The following is an 18999-nucleotide window of genomic DNA, read 5'->3' as shown; positions in this document are numbered from 1 at the left end:
GCAAACACGGACACACGCATACACAGGCACACGTGTGCACACACACTCAGGCACGCACACACGTGCAAACACAGGGACATACACGCATAGACAGACGTGTGCACACACGCTCAGGCATGCACACACCCGCAAACACAGGGACACACATAGGCACTCGTGCGCACACACGCAAACACGGACACGCGCATACACAGGCACACGTGTGCACACGCTCAGGTATGCACACACACGCAAACACGGACACACACAGACACACGTGTGTGCACACGCTCAGGCATGCGCACACACGCAAACACAGACACACGCATACACAGGCACACGTGTGCACACACGCTCAGGCATGCACACACACGCACAGGGACACACACGCATACACAGGCACACACGCTCAGGCATGCACACACATGCAAACACAGGGACACACGCATACACAGACACACGTGTGCACACACGCTCAGGCATGCACACACACACGCAGATACACACACACAGGCACACACGCTGCACCTGCTCACAGACACACGGGGACGTGCCGCTCACCTTCCCCTCCAGCACAGGCCGCTGTGGGGAGTGAAACGTGGAGGGAACGTCTGGCTGGGCTTCAGCCGGTTTTGTCTCGTGGGGCTAACACAGGACAACGGTGGGACAGTCATGCCCGACCTGGGAGCCTGAGCACGTGGACACGTCCACACGCAGCTGAAGATGGGCTGGGGGGCCTTGGGAGCCAGCTAGGGTGTCTGGTGCCTCAGGGTGGTGGCCCAGCCCTGGGGTGACAGGCCAGAGAGTGTCCAGCCTTCCAGTGGGGACAGGGCCCCCAACAAGGACATGGTGCTGGAGCCGGGGTGGCTGGACATGGAGCTGCCGGAGCCCAGGCCTCTGTGCCCCCTGACAGGCAACTCTGTCCTCCAGGACATGCACCAACCTTGAGCAACCACCACCCCTAATTCCAGAACATTCCATCACCACAAAAAAATCTGTCCCCATGAACTCCCATCCCTCCAGCCTCTCGCAGCCATCAGTCCTCGTCTCTATGGGTTTCCCCGCTCTGGACGTTCCACGTAAATGGAAGCGTACACGCAGATATGGCCCTCTGTGCCTGGCTTCCCCATGGAGCACGTTCTGTAGGCTCCTGTGTGTGGCAGCGGGTCAGCTTGTCACCCCCTCTGACGGATGCACGACACCCGGCACAGGGATCGAGTGCTTGCTGTTTTTCCGTCTGTCAACGGACAGGTGGACGCCACCGGCTCAGGCAGGTGCTGGCAGGGCTGCGACACTCCGCCCTCGTCGGGGGGCATCTGACCGCACCACAGCCCTGCGCTCTCTTGCACGCGCTGGTCTTCACAACACCCGTTCTGCGGTTTGCCCACCTGCTTACAGCAAAACCGCTCCTAGACCGGTGGACCCCAGAGCAGCCAAGCAGAGCAGGGCCTCCCGGGCCAGAGCCACCACGCGTGGGAGTCAGAGGCTGGGCAGTCCAGAGCCACAGGCCCCCCCGAGGCTCCTCCAGATGAGCCTGATGCCTGGATGCCACAAGTGAACCTGCAGATTCTCGGAGGAATTGATGTCCCGGCCGCTCCAGGTGACTAGGCAGCCGTCCCCTCAGAGCCGTGCGGGCGGGCAGGAGGGCGGAGGCTGTCCTCGGGGGAGAGTGGGCACTGGCTTCTGTCAAACCCTGGGGTCATGGCGGGAGGGGACACCAGGACTCGGTCACACTGCTTTTACAGAAAAAGTCCCGACAGACCCTCAAAAACTTGCACTGGCCCCAGCAGGAAACTCAGTGCCAGGACGAGGATGGAGGGGCCCAGCTGGCCCCAGAGTCAGGTGCTGCCCAGCCCCTGGGGACTGAAGGTACCCACCAAGGAGAGAAAAAGGCAGAAACAAGGGACTCCAGCCGCACAGAGGGAGCGTGGCAGGGTGCGAGAATGGGGAGCCTGGCCGCAGACACAGAGGTGCGGGTGAAGGGGCCTCACGGCAGGGGGACAGCCGGGCAGGCCCGAGGCTCTCGGGCCGGAACCCGGGAGAAGACAGTGCCCACCGGCGTACCGCCGTGTCCTGTGAGCAGGTGCCGTAGAAACATCAGCCACGCATCCCAGGGGGCTTTCGGAACTGCCAGAAGGACAGCGTGGAGGGTGGGCCACCAGGCAACACAGAGTGGGACGTACTCAGCCATTTCACACTCATGCAGGGTCGTAAGACCACACCTGTGACGTGTCTCAGAACCAGGAAAACCTTCGGAAACTACAAAGAAGTACACGCACCCGTTTTTTAAAGGTACAGACACCCGGCCGGTGTCCCAGCATGAGAACTGGCATATGCAGGTAAAGGTGAGTGGCTCGCAGCTTGGGGGCTTGCTCACACTTCATCCTCTGCAGTCGGGCCCACGGCTGTTGAGTGAGCACCCGCTTTGTGCCAGGTGCTGCTCCAGGGGACTCGGTGAACAGAGGCCCTCCTCCCGGAGCCCCTGCACTCTCCTGGGAGACACACACAGGCGATGGGCCCGGACAGCAGGGCTGCAAGTCCGCGGGGCTGGCAGCGGATGGGGACGTGGCCTCGGGGTCCCAGGGCTCCTGGTGGCCACCATGGGGCACGGAGACCACGAGCACAGGGAGCGGCCGGCAGCAGGGAGACCCGTCCGGCAGCTTCTCTGAACCCAAGACCAGCACAGGCGCAGACCCGCCTCCCACGGGAGCCAGAGGTGTGAGGCGGGCCCCCTCAGCAGCCGGTTGGCACCCGGGACTCCCCTGTGGGCACGTCTGAGGCCGGTCCCACGGCCCCACCCAGACGTTTCCGTTGATGGCCCTGGGTAAACACAGTGGGAACTGCGGGCCATCCAAAGGGCCGTGAGTCACGGCTTCGAGTGAGCCGTCTTCCCCATGGCTTAGAGCACGGTACACACGCTCCTCGCAGCCCGACCTTCTGAACCTTCCGAAGGGCGCAAGAATAATACATACCCGCCCACCCACCACCTGGGTCCCCTGGCCCCCGGGGTTTGCGAATCTGCTTTGCTGTGTGTGCACACACACGCACGCTCTGCGAGCAGGGCCTGCTGCCACCAGAGGAGCACCGCCACCCCCACGAGGAAAGCGGACCCTGTCCACTCGACAGCCCACACGGCGCATCCGGAATGCGGGCCGGCCGTCCGCGAGCTTCCCCCCAGCCGGGACCGCACGGCCATCTTGTGTCTCTCCGTTAGGAACTCCGCATTCTGTCCATCTGAACCCGGCTTCAAGCACTCGGAACCGCTCGGTCCTCCGCAGGCTCCCAGGCAGGTGCCCGGGAACGCGTGCGGTGCCGGGATTCGTGCCTTGCTCCTCGGGTGCTGGGGTCTTCGTCTGGATCTGCACAGCCCTCCCACGCCTTCACGACACCAACATTTGTGAAGATTCATGCTGGCTTTTTGGTTTTTTCCTTTTTCTTTTTGCAGAAGATACGACGTGTTCTTATAACCCTCAGATGACAAGAAGCTGAACGGGAGTGGGAATGTGGCAGACTGGCGAAAAGACCAGTGGGGAGGGGCCTGGGCCTGGGGGCTCCCTCGCGCCCAGACGGCGATCCATCCGTACGCGCGATGGTGGGGTAGGGACCAGGGTCTGCCTGAAAGCCCCCCCCGGCCACCCCGCCAGTGCCTAACCCCCAAGGAGCAGGGATGGCATTTCACCAGGGTGCGAGCCCTTGAGGCTTACACAAGAACACATTGTTGCCAGGGCCACACAGGTCTGAGGACACCAGCTTGGGGACGGCTCCCACAAAGGCCTGCGGCCTGAGCTGACCCCACCGTGAAGGTGAGCAACTCAGTGTGGAGAAGCGGCTGCCGGAGGCCAGGGCTGGGTGTGCCCCCTGGATCCAAGGCCCGCTGAGCATCACCTCCACACTGACAGGTCCAGAGGCAACCCAGTGTGGGACGTGTAAAACCTGATGGATCCAAGAAAGGGAGAGAAAGCGGAGGCCCCAAGTGGAGGCGGCCCAGGAGGGCGGTTTCTTTCTTTTCATTCCGGTTAGTTAAGGTCCGGTGTAAGATTAGATGTGGGGGTACGATACGGTGACTCCACACTTCCAGGCGTCAGCCACTGCTCCTCCCGAAGCCCCGTCACCTGCCCCCCCACCTCCCCTCTGTAGCCGTCAGGGTGTTCGCCGTAGTGAGCAGTCTGTTTCTTGGTTTGTCTCTTTTCCCCTTTGCTCGTTTGTTTTGTTTCTTAAACTCCACACGTAAGTGAAATCATACGGTATTTGTCTGTCTCTGATCGACGTACTTCACTCGCATAATACCCTCCAGCTCCGTCCACATTGTTGCAAATGGCAGGATTTCATTCTTTTTGCTGGCTGTGTAACAGTCCGTCGTGCACAGACCGCTTCCTTCTCTGTTCGCCAGTCGACGCACACTGGGGCCGCTGCCTGAACTCGGCCCTTGTCAACGGTGCTGCTGCAGACGGCAGGGGGCACGCACCTCTTTGAATTAGCGTGTTTGTATTCTCCGGCTACACACCCAGTAGTGTGACCCCTGGATCGTAGGCTAGTTCTGTTTTTCACTTTTGGGGGCCCTCAGGGAAGGCAGTCTCGATCTCTGAGGCAGAGGCTAGCTGAGCCCTGAGTCGGGGGCCAAGGAGGGAGGGTCCAACCCCAACCTGGGGCCTCCAGAACCCACTGCCACACACAGCGGGAACAAGCCCCGGGGCAGAGACCAGCTTACAGACCAGAGGGTGTTCATCAGCGAGGGCGACCTGCGGGGGGTGACGGACCCTCACAGGGCAGGGGCCTGCGGGCGGAGCCCCAGGAGGGCTGCTCTGGGCTGAACTCATTTTCTCATGGCTTAAGCTCGGACGTCTGTACCTGGTGCTGTGATTACATCAGTAAGACGGCGCACCTCCTGATCAGGGGGGCTGGGCCCGCCAGCCACGTGGGACCGGGCCGGACACACGCTGGCCTCCGCAAGAAGCGGTGACAGTGACAGCAGGGGATCTGGGGGCAGCACCACCCTGACGCCAACGCACACCCTCCCCCGCAAGCAGGAACATGATGGTGGTTGAAGCGGGTCAGGAAACACGCAGAAGACGGGAAAAGCCCCAGCTTGGGGCCGACGCTCAGTACCCCTGGGGCCAGGCCTGCGCCTGCAGCATGGCCACCACCACTCGTCGTCAACGGGGGGCACCACGGGCGGCTCCTTCCCTCCCACCCTTGATGCCCCTCATCCCCAGTGACAAAGTCAGGCCTGGGAGGGGGTCCCAAGCGCCTGCGGACGAGAGGGGCTGTGCACGGGGGGCCACGCACGAAGGCAGTGTCGGGGGGAGCCCAGGGGAACCGAGGCTACAAGGAAGGGGCTATCTTCAGCAACGCTACACACAGGGGAGAGTGACGAGGCCACGCGCCTGGCCCTCCGGCCACTCGGGAAGATCAGCGCTCTCAGACCACGCTGGGGGCTCACAGAAAGCACTCGGCTTCCAGGAGGGGGGCACCCAGAGGTACAGGCCTTGCACATGCGAGCCCAGGTCCCTGGGGACCCGAGTCAGGCCCCATCTCATCTAAGGGTCTCCCTGGGGCTGCCATAAGCCCTCCATTTGAATCCCATAACCTGCTAGCCTGCAGCCAGGGGAGAGTCAAGCCTGGCACCCCAACACAGCTAGACTCTCTCAGCCTAGACAGGCCCCCAGGAGCAGCCGGGACTGGTGCTGGGGGAGGGCCCTGCACACACCCACCGCCCCCTCCCAGGGCACAGGAGGCTGGCACAGTGGGGCTTGAGAGGAGATGTGTGCCACCTGCCAAGGCCCCCACCCCAACCTCAAGTGGCCGACATTCCTCCCTCCCGGGGGTTAAACTGTGCGCCAGATCAGGGGCAGCCATGCCCCGGTACCACTGGAAGTGACCACGCGGCAGAGGCAGGAAGGGCCCCGGGCTGCAGGTGCTGCCCTCGAAGGCCGAAGCCCTCCCGGGCCCAGGGGTTACAGCCCCCAGGATTCTTCAAGGCAGGGGCTGGGGTGGCCTGGGAGGGACTGGGAGCAGGGGTTGTGGGAAGCAGGAGGGAGCCCAAGAACCTAGGGGCCACAAGTTATGATTAGAGAGGTGCACTCTCTGATCAAGAGCAGTCTGGCCAGGCCGGAGCCACCCGGGCCTCGCTGGAGGAGTGGCGCGAGGCTGAGGCCAGGGTGGGGGTGAGGGCGTGGACCGTGGTGAGCCCACAGGGTGGGAGCCCTCGGGAGAAGGGAGTGTTGTTTGCCAGTCAGGCCGGTGGAATCCTGTGATTCAGCGGGGCTCTTGGGGGGCTGGGACCCAGAGTCCAGGGGGGACCGCGGCAGCCACGGGCCTGCGGGAGCCCCAACCCTGCCTGGGCACTGCCACCAGGCATCTAGCCACCAGCCCTGGAGAAGCAGAGCTGAGCCCAACACGGCCTGCGTGTGCGTGCGTGTGCCATGCTGGGGCCGGTGGGATTCACTGACGGTCTCTGCCTCCTCCTGGGGACAGCCACGCGCCAGAAGAGTCCTCAGAGCCCCAGACAGAGCCGGAGGGTACAGAGAAGGTATCTGACCTCCCTCTGGTGACTTGATGTCCAGCCTGGTGTTCCTGGAGCTGGACGGACCCGGCGGGAGGGACACACCGTGGCTACTCAGACATCATGGTGTTCCTTGCGGTCACCAGCGACCACCGAGGACACCGAAAGCTCAGGTCTCTGGTGTCTGCCATGTCAGGAGGGGCTCCGAGCCAAGGGGTCAGCTGCTCACGCTTGGCTGGGAGCACAGCACCTTCTGGAGCCTTCTGAGGCAAATATCCATACTGCTCTGTTATTCTGGTGGCTTCCAGAGCGGAAGGCGCCTCCGGGACCTAATTAGCATATACCCGAACAAGGCACAAATACAGTGCTCTCCTACGGGGAACACAGCGGAGGGGCTGGGGGGCGCTGCCCCGTCAGGACGCCCAGGATACGACATGGAGCTCAGACAGCAGAAGGGGACCCCACCCTCCTGGCCCGCGGCCACCAGCCCCTCCCTGGGAGAAGTGGGTTCTTCTCCAGCTCACAGAAGGCAGCTGGAGGGGGGGAGGCAAGAGAAAAATCGATGGCGGCGTTGCCATGGCGATGACAGCAGCCAGCGATGCTCACCGAGGCGCTCTCCTGAGGCGCAGCGAGACCATAGTGAGACCGCCCGGGCGCCAGGCCTTCATGGCAGAGGTGACGCTGGGCACATGCGGCCCCCGGCCGTTGAGCCTCACGCCCCCCTGCTCCAGGTCGGGCGTCGGCCACGCCTGCGAGTCTGAGGGGCTCTCAGCATCCCAGCTGCCCCAGGCCTCCTGGTGCCGAATCCTCAGGTGCCCCCACAGGCACAGGCGGGGGCCCCAGGCCCCCGTCCAGGATGACAAGGGTGCTGCCTCAGAGGGCCCCGCCCAGGCAGGAGGACCAGGAGGCGTGAACCCATGGCTGCGCACGGGTGGGCACGGGGCTTGGCGGGGGCGCTGAGTCCATCACCTTCTCCCCGTGGACCACACGGCGTGGGCCCAGGGAGGCATCTGCAGCCACTGGGGGGAGGCAGAGGGGACAGCACCCCACACAGCCTCTCCCCACCTCATGCGCGCACCGGGGCTCGTCTCCAGTGGGCTCGCCACCGCTCAGCCTCGTCTTTCACTCTGCCTGGCGCGACGTGCCAGGACACTTGCAGTGTGAACACAGCGCAAGGTTTCTTCCTATGTTTCTCCCCAGAGCAGACCCCAGGGATCAAGGTCACCTGGGGGGGTGAAGCCCGACACCGGGTCACAGGAGGCCCCCGGGACCTCATCCGGAGTGGACAGAGCGAGGCCCAAGGCCTGAAGGGCACTGACACCCCCAGCAGCCATGCAGAGCCCCTGGCGCAGAGCAAAGGAGAGGCTGTGCCCCCAGCTGTGGGGAGGGGCCGCTGTCAGCTCCTCACGAGGCCCCACTGAGGACCCTCCTCCGTGAGTGACAGCAGCTCTCCACGAAGCTGCTCATTGTGCTCCCTCGTTAACTGTCCAAGTGCATGTTGGCTCTCCTAAGAGCAGCTTCTCAAGCACTGACTTGCCCGAACTCTTGCAAGACACAGACAGGGACAGAGGCCGCCGGGAGGAAACCGGTCATCTGCACACCAGGTCGCCACGCCACGGTCAGGGTGTCACACTGCCCCTGACATGCCCGCCCTCTGCCAACGCCAGGGACTCCAGGGACCTGCACCCCCCAGGGGCTGGCACCCCGGGAAGGGTGGAGAACTGCCTCCAAGGCTCCGGGGCCACCACCCCCTGGAAACCAGCTCCTGCCAGAGGGAGAAAACCAGGGAGCTGCTCTCCTCCTCAGACATACTCCGTGGGGCACCTCGACTCGGGGGCGACGTGGTGGGGTCCCAGGACAAGGTCTCGGGGCCAGACTGGCCGCCGTGGGAGAGCGCTGGGCCCCGGGACTCCAGGGCTGGCCCAGGCATGCCGCTGCAGGGTGGGGTTTACGAGGCCTCCACGAGGCTTCTGTGGCTAGGACACGGGACGGGTCAGAGCAGGAACAAGCTGCCAGCAGAGGCCCCGGGCCAGGTCCTCACAGACCCTGGCAGCCCATGTCACCCCAGGAAACAGGCTCAAGATAGAACTATGGCTGAAGGCTCCTCTTTGCCCCTTCCAAGCAGGAACCCCGGTAACCAGGCGAGAGGCCCCTCGGTCCCAGCCTGTCCTCAGGATGAGAGCCAGCCACAGACTGCTGTCCCCTGTTGACATTCCTGCCCCAGAGCAGGTCCTTGGACACCAAGGGACATGAAAACATGCTGAAAGACCTTTCCCGCTCTCACCAAAGCCACCACTGAGAAGACAGGGATCCGATTAAGACATTTACTAACATCTGGCAAAGGCTCAGTCCGGCCCCTACACTCTCATCAGGGTTGGCCAGGCTGGTACATTGGAGGCCCCCGGCAGGTGAGCTGGTCGTCTGAGCCCAGGGGCCCCCGAGAAGGGACCCCCTAGACCGTCCCAGCCCCTTCTGCGCTCGGCCCCGAGGCCTGCGCTGCCAAGCGGGGCCGAGGGAACGCAGCCCAAGACTGCAAGGCTTGTTCCCAGGCTAGCTTTGACCCTTAGTGTCCACACATAGCTGAGCAGGAGGACAGAGCCCATGAAGAGCTGTCTTGTGTCAAGTCCTGACAGGTCCCTATGGCCCAGGAAGCCCAGAAGGACATGGTCCTGATCTCCGGTCCAGCGACTGCTTCTGCCCCAGCACTTCCTCACGGGCCAGTGCGGGGAGCCTTTGCCGGGAAGGGGAGGTAAAGGCAGGATGTAGGCATGATGGGCCGAGGTGCTGGGCGACACGGGGGCTCTGAGCCAGGCCCCTCAGGCATGTGAAATCGCTCCCATGGCAGGTTTCTGCTGTCAGGGTCCGACAGCAGGTGGCTCATCAGACTGACTGCTGTCAGGTGCTGGAAGGGGAGCCAGGGACGCGTGTGAGCTCCTCGGCCAGGTGTGCGGTCGGCTCTGCCAGACATGGCCAGGGACACGGGATGGGGGGACGCAGCCAGACCACCTCTGGGCCTCATGAGATCACAGGAACCCGAGCAGGCGGGCAGGCTCAGCGCCCTTCAGAACCACCTCTGCCTTCAGGGCCCTCTAGCCACAGTTGCAAGGTCCCTGGGGTCACACTGCCAAGGGCCTTGTGCTGGGCCCCCTGCGTTCCAGCCACACCACGGTCAGGCCACCCGTGCCTCTAAGAGAGACGCCAAGTTTGAGAAAAGCCAGCTCTGTGGGCGGGACTGAGACGAGGCACCCAAATCCCGCAGGGGGTTCTCCACGGGCGGCATGGGAACCCTGGCCTGGTTCTTCACTCGGGAACCGCAGATGGAGACCGGCCAAGGGCAGGGCAGTGTTCTGGCCACACCTTCCTTAATCCAGTGACTCAGGGGCCAAAGCAGGCCCGGTTTCAGGCCGCCTCCCAGCGCAAGCATCCCGCTCCGAGGCCGCGCCCAGCAGGCCGCTCCGGGGGTGCGGGCGCGGGTCCACAGCGGCCCTACACATGCCCCAGGTCTCAAACAAGCAGCCACTTCAAGGGCAGAGAGCAGAAACAAAACGGCCGTTCATACAGATGAGGCAACTGGAGCAGGCCGTGGACGGGACAGGGCGGGCTGGGACGAGAGCGTGGCCACGTGCAGGGGACACGGAGGCTCAGCGCAGGCTCTGTCCCGCTCGCTGTCACCACAACTTCTCTTTAAACAGGGCCACCTTAGTGAAAACTCTGGAACCCTCCAGAAGGCTTCCCTGCAAAGGCAGGGAAGGCCAAAGGACAGGCGACGTGGTCCTCTTCTGCCTGCGTGGTTCTAGCACCAAGAGCCCGAGTCCCTTCACACGCGTCCCAGGAGCCTGGGTGCACTGGGACTCTGGCCCCCACCTCCCACTCCCTCCCCGGGCTCCACCCGGCTCCAGGCACACAGCGGCCCTGCAGAGATGAGCCAGGGCGGTGGCTGCAGGCCTCGTCCAGCGGGTGGGGGGTGCTCGGTACGCCGTACCTGGGTGCACCACAGACGACAGCAGCCTCCCCTGCACGGAGGCCCCGAGCAGCGGCTGACTCCCCCAGGAGCCAAGGCTGGGGAAACAGCATGACAGTGCCACCGAGGGCCCAGGAGCCAGCCCCTCCACACCCGGACAGGGGGACACACACACCCAAGGCTGCACATGCCTGTGGTGCACACAGTGGGACAGAGGAGAATCGAGGTACCATCAGGGGGACGTAGACGAGACGGCACCAGGGCTCTCTCCTCTGTTCTTCCTGCTTCTCCCTGAATTGAAACGTCCAATCACTTAACCCTTAAAGTAGCGAAGAGCCTGGAGGAGGCCTGGCCTCCGCGGTGAGTCCTCCCTGGCTCAGCCCTCTGCAGGCAGGTGCTCGGACAGCACGTGCCTCCACCGAGCCATGGAAACACCAGCCTCCTTTAGCGTGAAGAGAACCTGACCCGCTCCTCCATGGGAGCCTTCTGGAAACAGCTGTGCTCCCACATCAGGCTGATGGCATTTCTAACAACTCATGGTCAGGACGGATCGGGGAGAGGCCAGAGCACCGGGCCTCCTGCCTACCCTCCAAGGAACTCAGATGGAGAGAGATGCGGGTGGAAGGGCTGTACCCACTCTCAGATGGGGCGAGTCCCCCAAGCCCCATGCAGGGCCCTGGGACAGGCACACGGTCAGGGTGCCTTTCCTCGGGCCACGTGCCAGGGACTGGCCTGGAGCTCTGGACCCCTGTGGGCAGGCCTATCGCCGGAGCCGCCGGCCACCGAGCCCGAGCAGGCACAGAAACCACGGGGATGCTGAGCAGAGCAGGGCCTCGTTAGAGCCGCTCGCGTCCGCGCAGATCCGAGGCTGGATGGCTCTGTAAGTACCCCGTGGCGGGGCGGGAGGTGGCACCGGGGCGAGCCTCAGCAAAGCCCTGAAGGTGGAGGTCTGAGAGCCTCGGGCAGCTGCACAGGTCAAGTGTGGGTGGCTGCTGGGAGGGGCTTAGAGGCCGCAAGCAGCTTCTGAACGCGGCCGTCCAGCACTCCCTAAGCGGCCTGTGGCATCAAAGTGAAGGCCTGACAGTCTTCGCTGCAGGGCGGGGGGGGGGGGGGGTGGTCCTAGTGAAGCCGAGTGGGGATCCCTGCGAGCTCTGGACCTGGGCACAGAGACCAGCGGGGCCAAAGGCAGAGCGGCTGCCCGCCTCCTGCGCACGGAGAGAGGCGGAGCCTGGGGCTCTGGGAGCACAAAATGCCGGCTGGGGACCAGGCTCTCGCTCAGAAGTGGGAAACCACACGGCCGAAGCCTCTCCCCTCCCACGGCTTTGGGGTTTATCTCGGAGGGGCGCATGCTGCTCAAGACCCTCACTCTGGGCGGGGAAGGCACGCGCCAGGCTCTGCGGGGGGGAGTGGGCTGGGGTGCGGCGTCCTGCACGGCAGTCAGATGAGGGTCTGCGCACGTCATCCTAACGGGGGGCCAGAGCGGTCAGGATGCAAAAGGGAGCGGCCAGGGTGTCTGACCTCCAGCCCCCGGGGGGCCATACCGGAGACCCAGGCAGGATGTCAGCAGCCAGAGGGCGGATGAAGCCCCACTGTGCTGGGCGGCAAGATGACATTTCTGAAAACAACCTCTGGTCAAAAAGCCCTGGTGGCTCCTTCCCGGTGCCTGGACCAGGCCCCCCCCACCCGGGCGCTTGCCCCCCGAGGCTGGTTGGTTCCCAGACAGCAGGACTCACTGCTCTCCCCTCCCATCCTGGGCGGAAAGGTCTGCCGGGAGGAAATGATCAGAAACAGCAAGTCCGTGGGGACCGTACACGGGAAGAGGAGCAGGAAACCAAACTCAACACTTAACAAAGGGACAGCGAAGGTCACCACGTGGGGACGAGGTTTAGCCCCTCAGGAACACGTGACCGCACTGTAGTTAGCATGCTGAGCCTCACAGCCCGCAACCACAGAAAGCCGAACTACAGGAGAAACCCACCGGCCGGTCGTCCTGGGGGCCGCGGTGCACGCCTCGTCGGCTCACTAATCAGAACGGGAAACTCCCAAGATTGGAACATACGAAGGAACCCGCACCTGTCATCGGGGGACGGGTGTTCTCTCCACACAGAGCACGCATGCACACACACGGGGCCCCTGGCCGGACTGAACAGCCTGTCAGCGAGGGCCCAAGATGCAGGATCATCCGGGAACCCGCACGGGCTCCTCAGCTGGGGTCCTCACCAGCCTGCAGGGAGGGGAGGGGAGGGGAGGGGAGCCCATACCGATGCCCCTGGCTACCCGCTGACTGATGGGACCAAGGAACTGAGGGACCAGGACGAAGCATCTCCTCGGTGGGTGACCTCGACACCTAAAACCCCGATGACGTTGTCCCATGGGGACAGTGGCCAAAATGTGCCACCGAACCCCAACCTGTCCATACTTAGCCAAGAACAAAGGATCCCAAATGTGAAATTTCCACCTGGGCCTCAAGGCAGGGAGCAGAGGCAAGAGTCTCAGAAGGGCCCGGAAGACCTTGCCTCTCTCAGCAGGTCACCGTGTGGGACAGCCCAGGGCGGGTGTCCCCCTGGCGGCATCATCTGCCCCTGGTACGTCGGCACCTCGGACGCCCCAAGTTATACCAAATGAAAATAACTGCCTCTTGGGGTCTGAGAGGCATGACTTGTGCCTCCCCAAGCCCAGGGCCGGGCTGGCCAAAGTGGCCGGTAGCTGCAGTGTCTGCCCAGGGGTCAGGGTAGCCTGGGGGGGTCCTGCCCACGCAGACGTGGCACGAGAGCGTGAAGAGAGAACATGGCTGTGCCGAGCGTCACTCAGAGCGCAGCCAAGACTCACGGAACCCGCCCAAGCCGGGCGCAAGGCCACGGACTCACTCCCGTCCCGGAGGATGACAGGACGACAGGCCGACAGCAGGGAGCGCCCGGGGCCGCCTGCCCGGCAGCCCTGGCACCACGTCTGAGGTGGCCTAGCAGGGCAGCCGTGGAAGTCACCGTGGGGCAGGGCTCGGCATCAAGGTCCTGTGGACGTATTCGTTCAGAGCGGCAAAACCCACTCAGAATAACCCAACTGCCGAAGAGAGAACAGAGAAACACGGCGTTCACGGTGTTTGTGGAACGTTCTACAGCAGCCAGCATGTGCACTCGCTGCGGGGGACCATACGGGGGCATCCTCCTAAGGTACAAATCCATCCTCCCAGAGCCCCGCCTCTTCCAAGCCCCCAGCAGCCTCATCTGGGCCCCCTTGCACTTGTGCGTGCGTCCCCTGCTCCTGTCCTCTGCCCCCGGGTTGCAGCTCAACGCCAGCCCCTGGTCACCCCACCCGTGGCCCCGGAGGCCGCACACCTTATCCACCCCTCGGGGATGCTGTGATCTCCAGCCCCGCCTGCACCCTCCCCATAACACACACACAGGCACGGGGTCGGGAGGTCTGCAACACCCCAAGAACGAAGACCTCAAACGCTTCCAGGAGAAGAAACACGAAACACTCACCCTAAACTAACACCCTGCATCGAAGAAAGCAACAGACCAACGCTGGGGGTCACGGGACCCGGAGGCAAGACCGCATCCCACCTGCAGTTCTAAGTCAGCCTAGCCTTTCAGCAAGTAGAGACACAGATGCAGACACACGAAGGCTCAGGTACTTCCCCACGTACGCACCGAGCATCCCCCAACTGAGGGAGAAACAGGACCCAGAGCACACAGTCCTGGGACTGGGAAAGGGACGCCTGGTGCCCAGGGGGGCGGGCGGGAGGGGTCCGAGCGAGTGGTAAGATGGGGCTGGGGGGGCGCGCTCCCAAGGGGAAGAAACAGCTGGACTAACCAGGACCGTGTCCAAGGGTCTGCGGATGAATCAGCAGGAGCACACCGAGAACGAAGCAAATGAAGACAAAAGCAAAGATAAAAATCATAGCCAGGATCACAATAGCGATAAAAACCCGTGAAGAAAAAAATCAATCAACTGGACTTCACTAAAATCAAACACGTTTGTTCCTCAAACACCGGTGCAGAAATGAAAGGCCAACGAGACTGGGAGAAACCATCTGGGAGATGCACACCTGACGGAGCGCTCCTACCTGGAACACGGAGAATTCCTACAACTCCATCACGGGACAAAAACCCCACCGAGAGAAGAGAAGGATGTGAACACACACCCAGCCAAGGAAGGGAAACGGGCACACGAAAAGATGCTCAGCGTGCCGCTGGTTCACGAGCAAGATGCAAATCTGGAAACGCCCAACTGGAAACAGCCCAGACGTCGCTCAGCAGAAGGCAGAAAAAGCCGGCGCCCCCACCCAGCGGGAAGCCCTTGGCGCCGAGGCGTGAGGGACCACTGGCATGCGCAGAGACGCGGCTGACTCTCACGATAATTTTGCGGATAAAAGCAGCCAGGCCAAAATCAGCGAACGGCACACACCACACGAGTCCACCAACACCCAAGGCCAGCGAACACATGCTAACTTCCTGGGCAGAAAGAAGCCAGACTCCAAGGTCATGACGGGTCACCGCCCGATGTCCAGAGCCACTAAAGGCACAGAGGGGACAGCGGATGAGTGGCCGCTGGGGGCTGGAGGAAGGGCCCCTGGGCTCCAGTTCCCCGGGCTGGAGTGGGTGACGGTCGAGCTTCGGAACCAGATGCTGGTGCTGGCTGTGCAGGTCTGTGAATGTACTGTCCACTTGCAACGGGCGAGTTTCCGGCATGTGGATCACGTCTCACTAAAGCCATTACCAGAAGAAGAGATCTGCCTGCAGGAGCAGGGCTGACACCAGAAGAAATCCCCACGGGTTGTGCTCCTGGCTCCTGACACACAGCCCCTAAATCCCTCGGGAGCCCCGAGTGATAGGAGCGTCTTTCGTCCTAATGTGGCAACTCTGGGTGGGCTCCCAGATGGGGCTGGTCTCCAGGAAGACCCCCGACAACCAGAAGCTGGACTTTCAGCCACACCCCATCCTCCAGGGACAAGAGGGGCTGGAGACTGAGGCACTGACCGTGCCCACGGGACGAAGCCTCCACAAAAATGCCTAAACCACGGGGTTCACAGAGCTTCCAGGTGGGGAACACACCCACCTGCTGGGGGGGTGCCCCAGCTCTGCGGGGACAGAAGTACCTGAGCTCGGGACCCTCCCAGATCCCACCCTATGTTTCTGTCTGGCTGTTCAACTGTATCCTTTGTCGTACCCTTCCGAATAAACTGGTCAACGTAAGTAAGCGTTCCCCTGAGAGGTGCGAGCTGTTCTCGCAAATCATCCAACCTGAGAAGGGCTCACGGGAACCCCTGACTTGTAGCCAAGTCCAACAGAAGTGTGGCTCGCTAGGGACGTGCTGTTCCAGGGGGATGGTGTCAGAGCAGGCCCGACCTGTGGGTGCTCAGAGAACGGGAGAACTGGCTGACCAAGGGAGCCCCACGTTTGTGGCCAGAGCGCGTGGTGAGAGGACACGGATCTCAGCTGGCCTGGCACCTCGCTGCCACCTCTGTGGACACAAAGGAGCCTTCCACCGGGTGCCGGACCCCACGCTCCACGAAAGCCTCAGGACAGAGTCCAAAAACCCACAGAAGCAAAGTGGAAGCTCCCTGATTCCAGCCGGAGCCGGGCTGAGCCCCCGGAGCCATGAGGGGCCGTCCCTCCCCCGGCGTGCTCCCTGTCTCACTGCCCGGCTCCATGACACAAGGCCACCCAGCCGCTCGCCGGGCCTGCGGTAGGGCAGCACCCTGGACTCCGCCACCAGGAAGCCCTGGGCCCTCACCGCAGTTTCGCACACGCCCACCCTCATCCTGGGGCCACACAGACGCGCATTTTCCCGCGGGCAGACCCTTGCCGTTCTGTGAGTGTGACCACCGGGCCTGGCCCTACAGCAGCCACGTGACTGACCACCACGGTAAAATGCCCCTTTCGCAGATAGGAGCCTGTGTGCAAACTCACGCGGGTCATGCACAACACCGACTCCCCTCCGAGGGGGTTGGGACCCAGACCGTGCCCTCAAGAGCTGTAGCCAGGAGGCCCAGCAGTACCAGGCAGGCCCACGTGTGGCCTCTGAGCCCCAGGGCCGGCTGGTCCATAGGCGCCCCTTGTCACAGAGGAGTCCAGGCCTCCGAAGCCTGAGTGTCCCGCACATCTCCAGAGAGGCCGCGCCTGCACCCCTCACCCCCTCAGCACCCCTCAGTCCCTCCGCATCCTCCCGCCTCTGCCAGGGGCAGGTCAGCTCGGTGACCGTGGAGGCCAGACGGCTTCCCTCCAGAGCTAGGGAGCAGCACAGCCTTTGGGACGCTGGACGAAAGCCCGCCCGCCACCCATGTAAGCAGAGCCCAGCCTGCGTGCAGGGTCTGGCCCTGGTCACGCGTTCCGCCCAGCCTGTTGCCCCCAGCCCCAGAAGTCTCCATAGCTGCATCTGTCACCCGGTGCCCCACAGCTGCCGGCATGCCCAGGGTCTCTGGGCACACGAGGGAGACCTTCCCGCTTCCTTCTGTGCGCCTGGCTTAGGAGCGACGTGAACTCACGGTACAAAATTTGCAAAACAGCGAAAGCAGAGAGAGAATGACCCATCCCAAGAGCTCCACCTGCTACGCTCCTGGGCCTTTCCCTCAGCTGATCGTGTGATACGCACGCACGCCGCGTGTCCTTTCACAAAACCGGGTCACCCTGCGCGAGGAGTCGGCGTCCCATCTCCCTGTAATACCAGGAATGCTCCCCATCACCTCAGCCCTGCTTCCACACGGCGCCCCACACCAGCCAGCGGATCCGCCCGTGTCCTCAGCCCACGCTGCGCTTCTCGTGGGGCCGACCCGCCAGCATGTGCTCTGAGCAGCACTCACGTGCAGCTGGGTGCCCTCGCCAGCTCTGAGGGTCACGGTCTCTCAGAAAAGCTTCTTGTTTGACGAGAACCTGATCCCCAGTGGAAGTAGGACCAGACACAGGCCAGGACCCCAGCCCCGCCCGGGCATACGTGAGGAGGGCCTGGCGGCCATCTGGGGTCTCCGCTGCATCGGGGTCTTACCGAGTTCTTTGGAGCCCTGGCTCTCGCTGGCTAGCTCACCCATCTTCACAAGAGCGTCAAAATAGCCTTTGGCAGCGTAGGTCACACCTGGGAGAGGAGAGAGGGGCGGTTACTGCCCGTCCTATGGACGGACGAGACCCTCGGCACCCACACAGGGGTCGCGGTGCACACCAGCCCCCCACGATGCTCCACGGCCCTCCCGCCTGGGCTGAGTGCTCCCCATTTCTGGCTGATGTCCTTCTCTCATTGCAATTGTGAGAGCTGCTTTTCTTTCCAAGAACGTGGTGCCCGGTCAGGCCCAGGGCTACTCGAGGCAAACTGCTGGGTACTGTCACCAGCGCCCGGATCTGGTGAGGGGTGGCAGGGCCCACCAAGTACATGAGACGAGACCCCACCAGGCAGGAGGCAGCACGAAGCTGTGCGCACAGAGACCCCCAGCCAGCTGCGGACAGACAGTGCCCCTCACCTCTCCAAGCGGAGGCCACGGCAAGGGCCTGCCCCATGGCAACTGCGGCCGCACTCGATGTGCACCTGGCACCCCAGGGAAGAGCCCTGTGCCCGCTGACCCTGGGCGAGCCTGCAAACACCTCGTCTGCGCGGGGGCCCGCCCACCCTACAGTCTTGGGGGGAGGACAGGGCCAGCCACGGGACAGCAACATCTGATCCGCTCCCTCCAGAACCCAGGCCGGGGCGTCTAACTGGGCACGTCATCACATTTTATTTAGGTGGCTTCCAATGAAGCGCATGCCCAGGAGCGCGCCCTCGGCGCCCCCACCGGCTGGACTGCGTCGGCTGCCAGGAGGGGTGGGCCCCTTAAAGCTGATCAAAGCCAAGCCTGGCACAGGGGTGGCATGGGGGAGGCCGAATGCAGCTGAGGGGATGGTGCTGACGTGGCCGGCTGGGCCCGGTGCCACAGGCCAGTCCGGGAAAACGGGCAGCAGAAGAGCCCGGATTCTCCACACACAGCCCCCCGAGAGCCTCACGGGGATCTGCAGTGGGTGTACAAAGACCTGGAAGGAAACCTGGCCTCACATCAAAGGGCTGCCTGGGGGTGAGGTGATGTCCCCCCATGAGGAAGCCAGGAGAGGGTGAGAAGAGTCCTACGGATGGCGGCTCCAGAGAGGGATCACGTGCAAAGCCCCACGTGCGTGGTGCGCAGAAGTCAGCCCCAGCCAGGGAGAGATGAGAGCCCGGTCCTGCCCCACGGGCACGGCGAGGGGCTTTGCTCGGAGGACCCGAGGCCCAGGCCCCGTCCTCTTGCCTCTTCTCTCCACCAGCCTGCAGACCGGGTGCCCGTCCTGCTCGCAGAGTGTTTCAGGGCAGCAGACCTGATAGGGGACGTTCGCCCGGAGGCCGAGCTGGCTCTCAGCTCCTGGCAGGCACAGAGATCATCACCATGGCCTGGGACCTGCCGTTATCTTTAAGACCCTACAGGCAGGGTTTCAGCTTGAGGAAGGGCAGAACCTTCTGAGGAGCAGCTGTGCCTCCTCTCTTGCGGGGGACCGGCGGGCTCCCGGGGCAGCGTCCCTGTGTGCAGGGCTGCGGGGCAGGGGCAGGGTGGAGGGAGGGCAGC

General features: G+C 63.5%; 1 protein-coding gene across 8 annotated transcripts in view; it reads right to left on the bottom strand.

The window, feature by feature from the left end:
• BAIAP2 (BAR/IMD domain containing adaptor protein 2) overlaps positions 1 to 18999 on the bottom strand; it is a 66606-nt gene that overhangs the window by 30648 nt on the left and 16959 nt on the right. For all 8 annotated transcript variants that reach the window (XM_044921808.1, XM_021680925.1, XM_021680929.1 and 5 more), the window contains exon 3: positions 17427 to 17513. In XM_044921808.1, coding sequence (XP_044777743.1) covers positions 17427 to 17513 — 87 coding nt within the window. The remainder of the gene's footprint in view (positions 1 to 17426; positions 17514 to 18999) is intronic.

The sequence above is a fragment of the Neomonachus schauinslandi genome, chromosome 15 (assembly GCF_002201575.2).
Source record: "Neomonachus schauinslandi chromosome 15, ASM220157v2, whole genome shotgun sequence".
Taxonomy (NCBI): Eukaryota; Metazoa; Chordata; class Mammalia; order Carnivora; family Phocidae; genus Neomonachus; species Neomonachus schauinslandi.
This window is presented reverse-complemented; position numbering and strand designations above follow the sequence as displayed.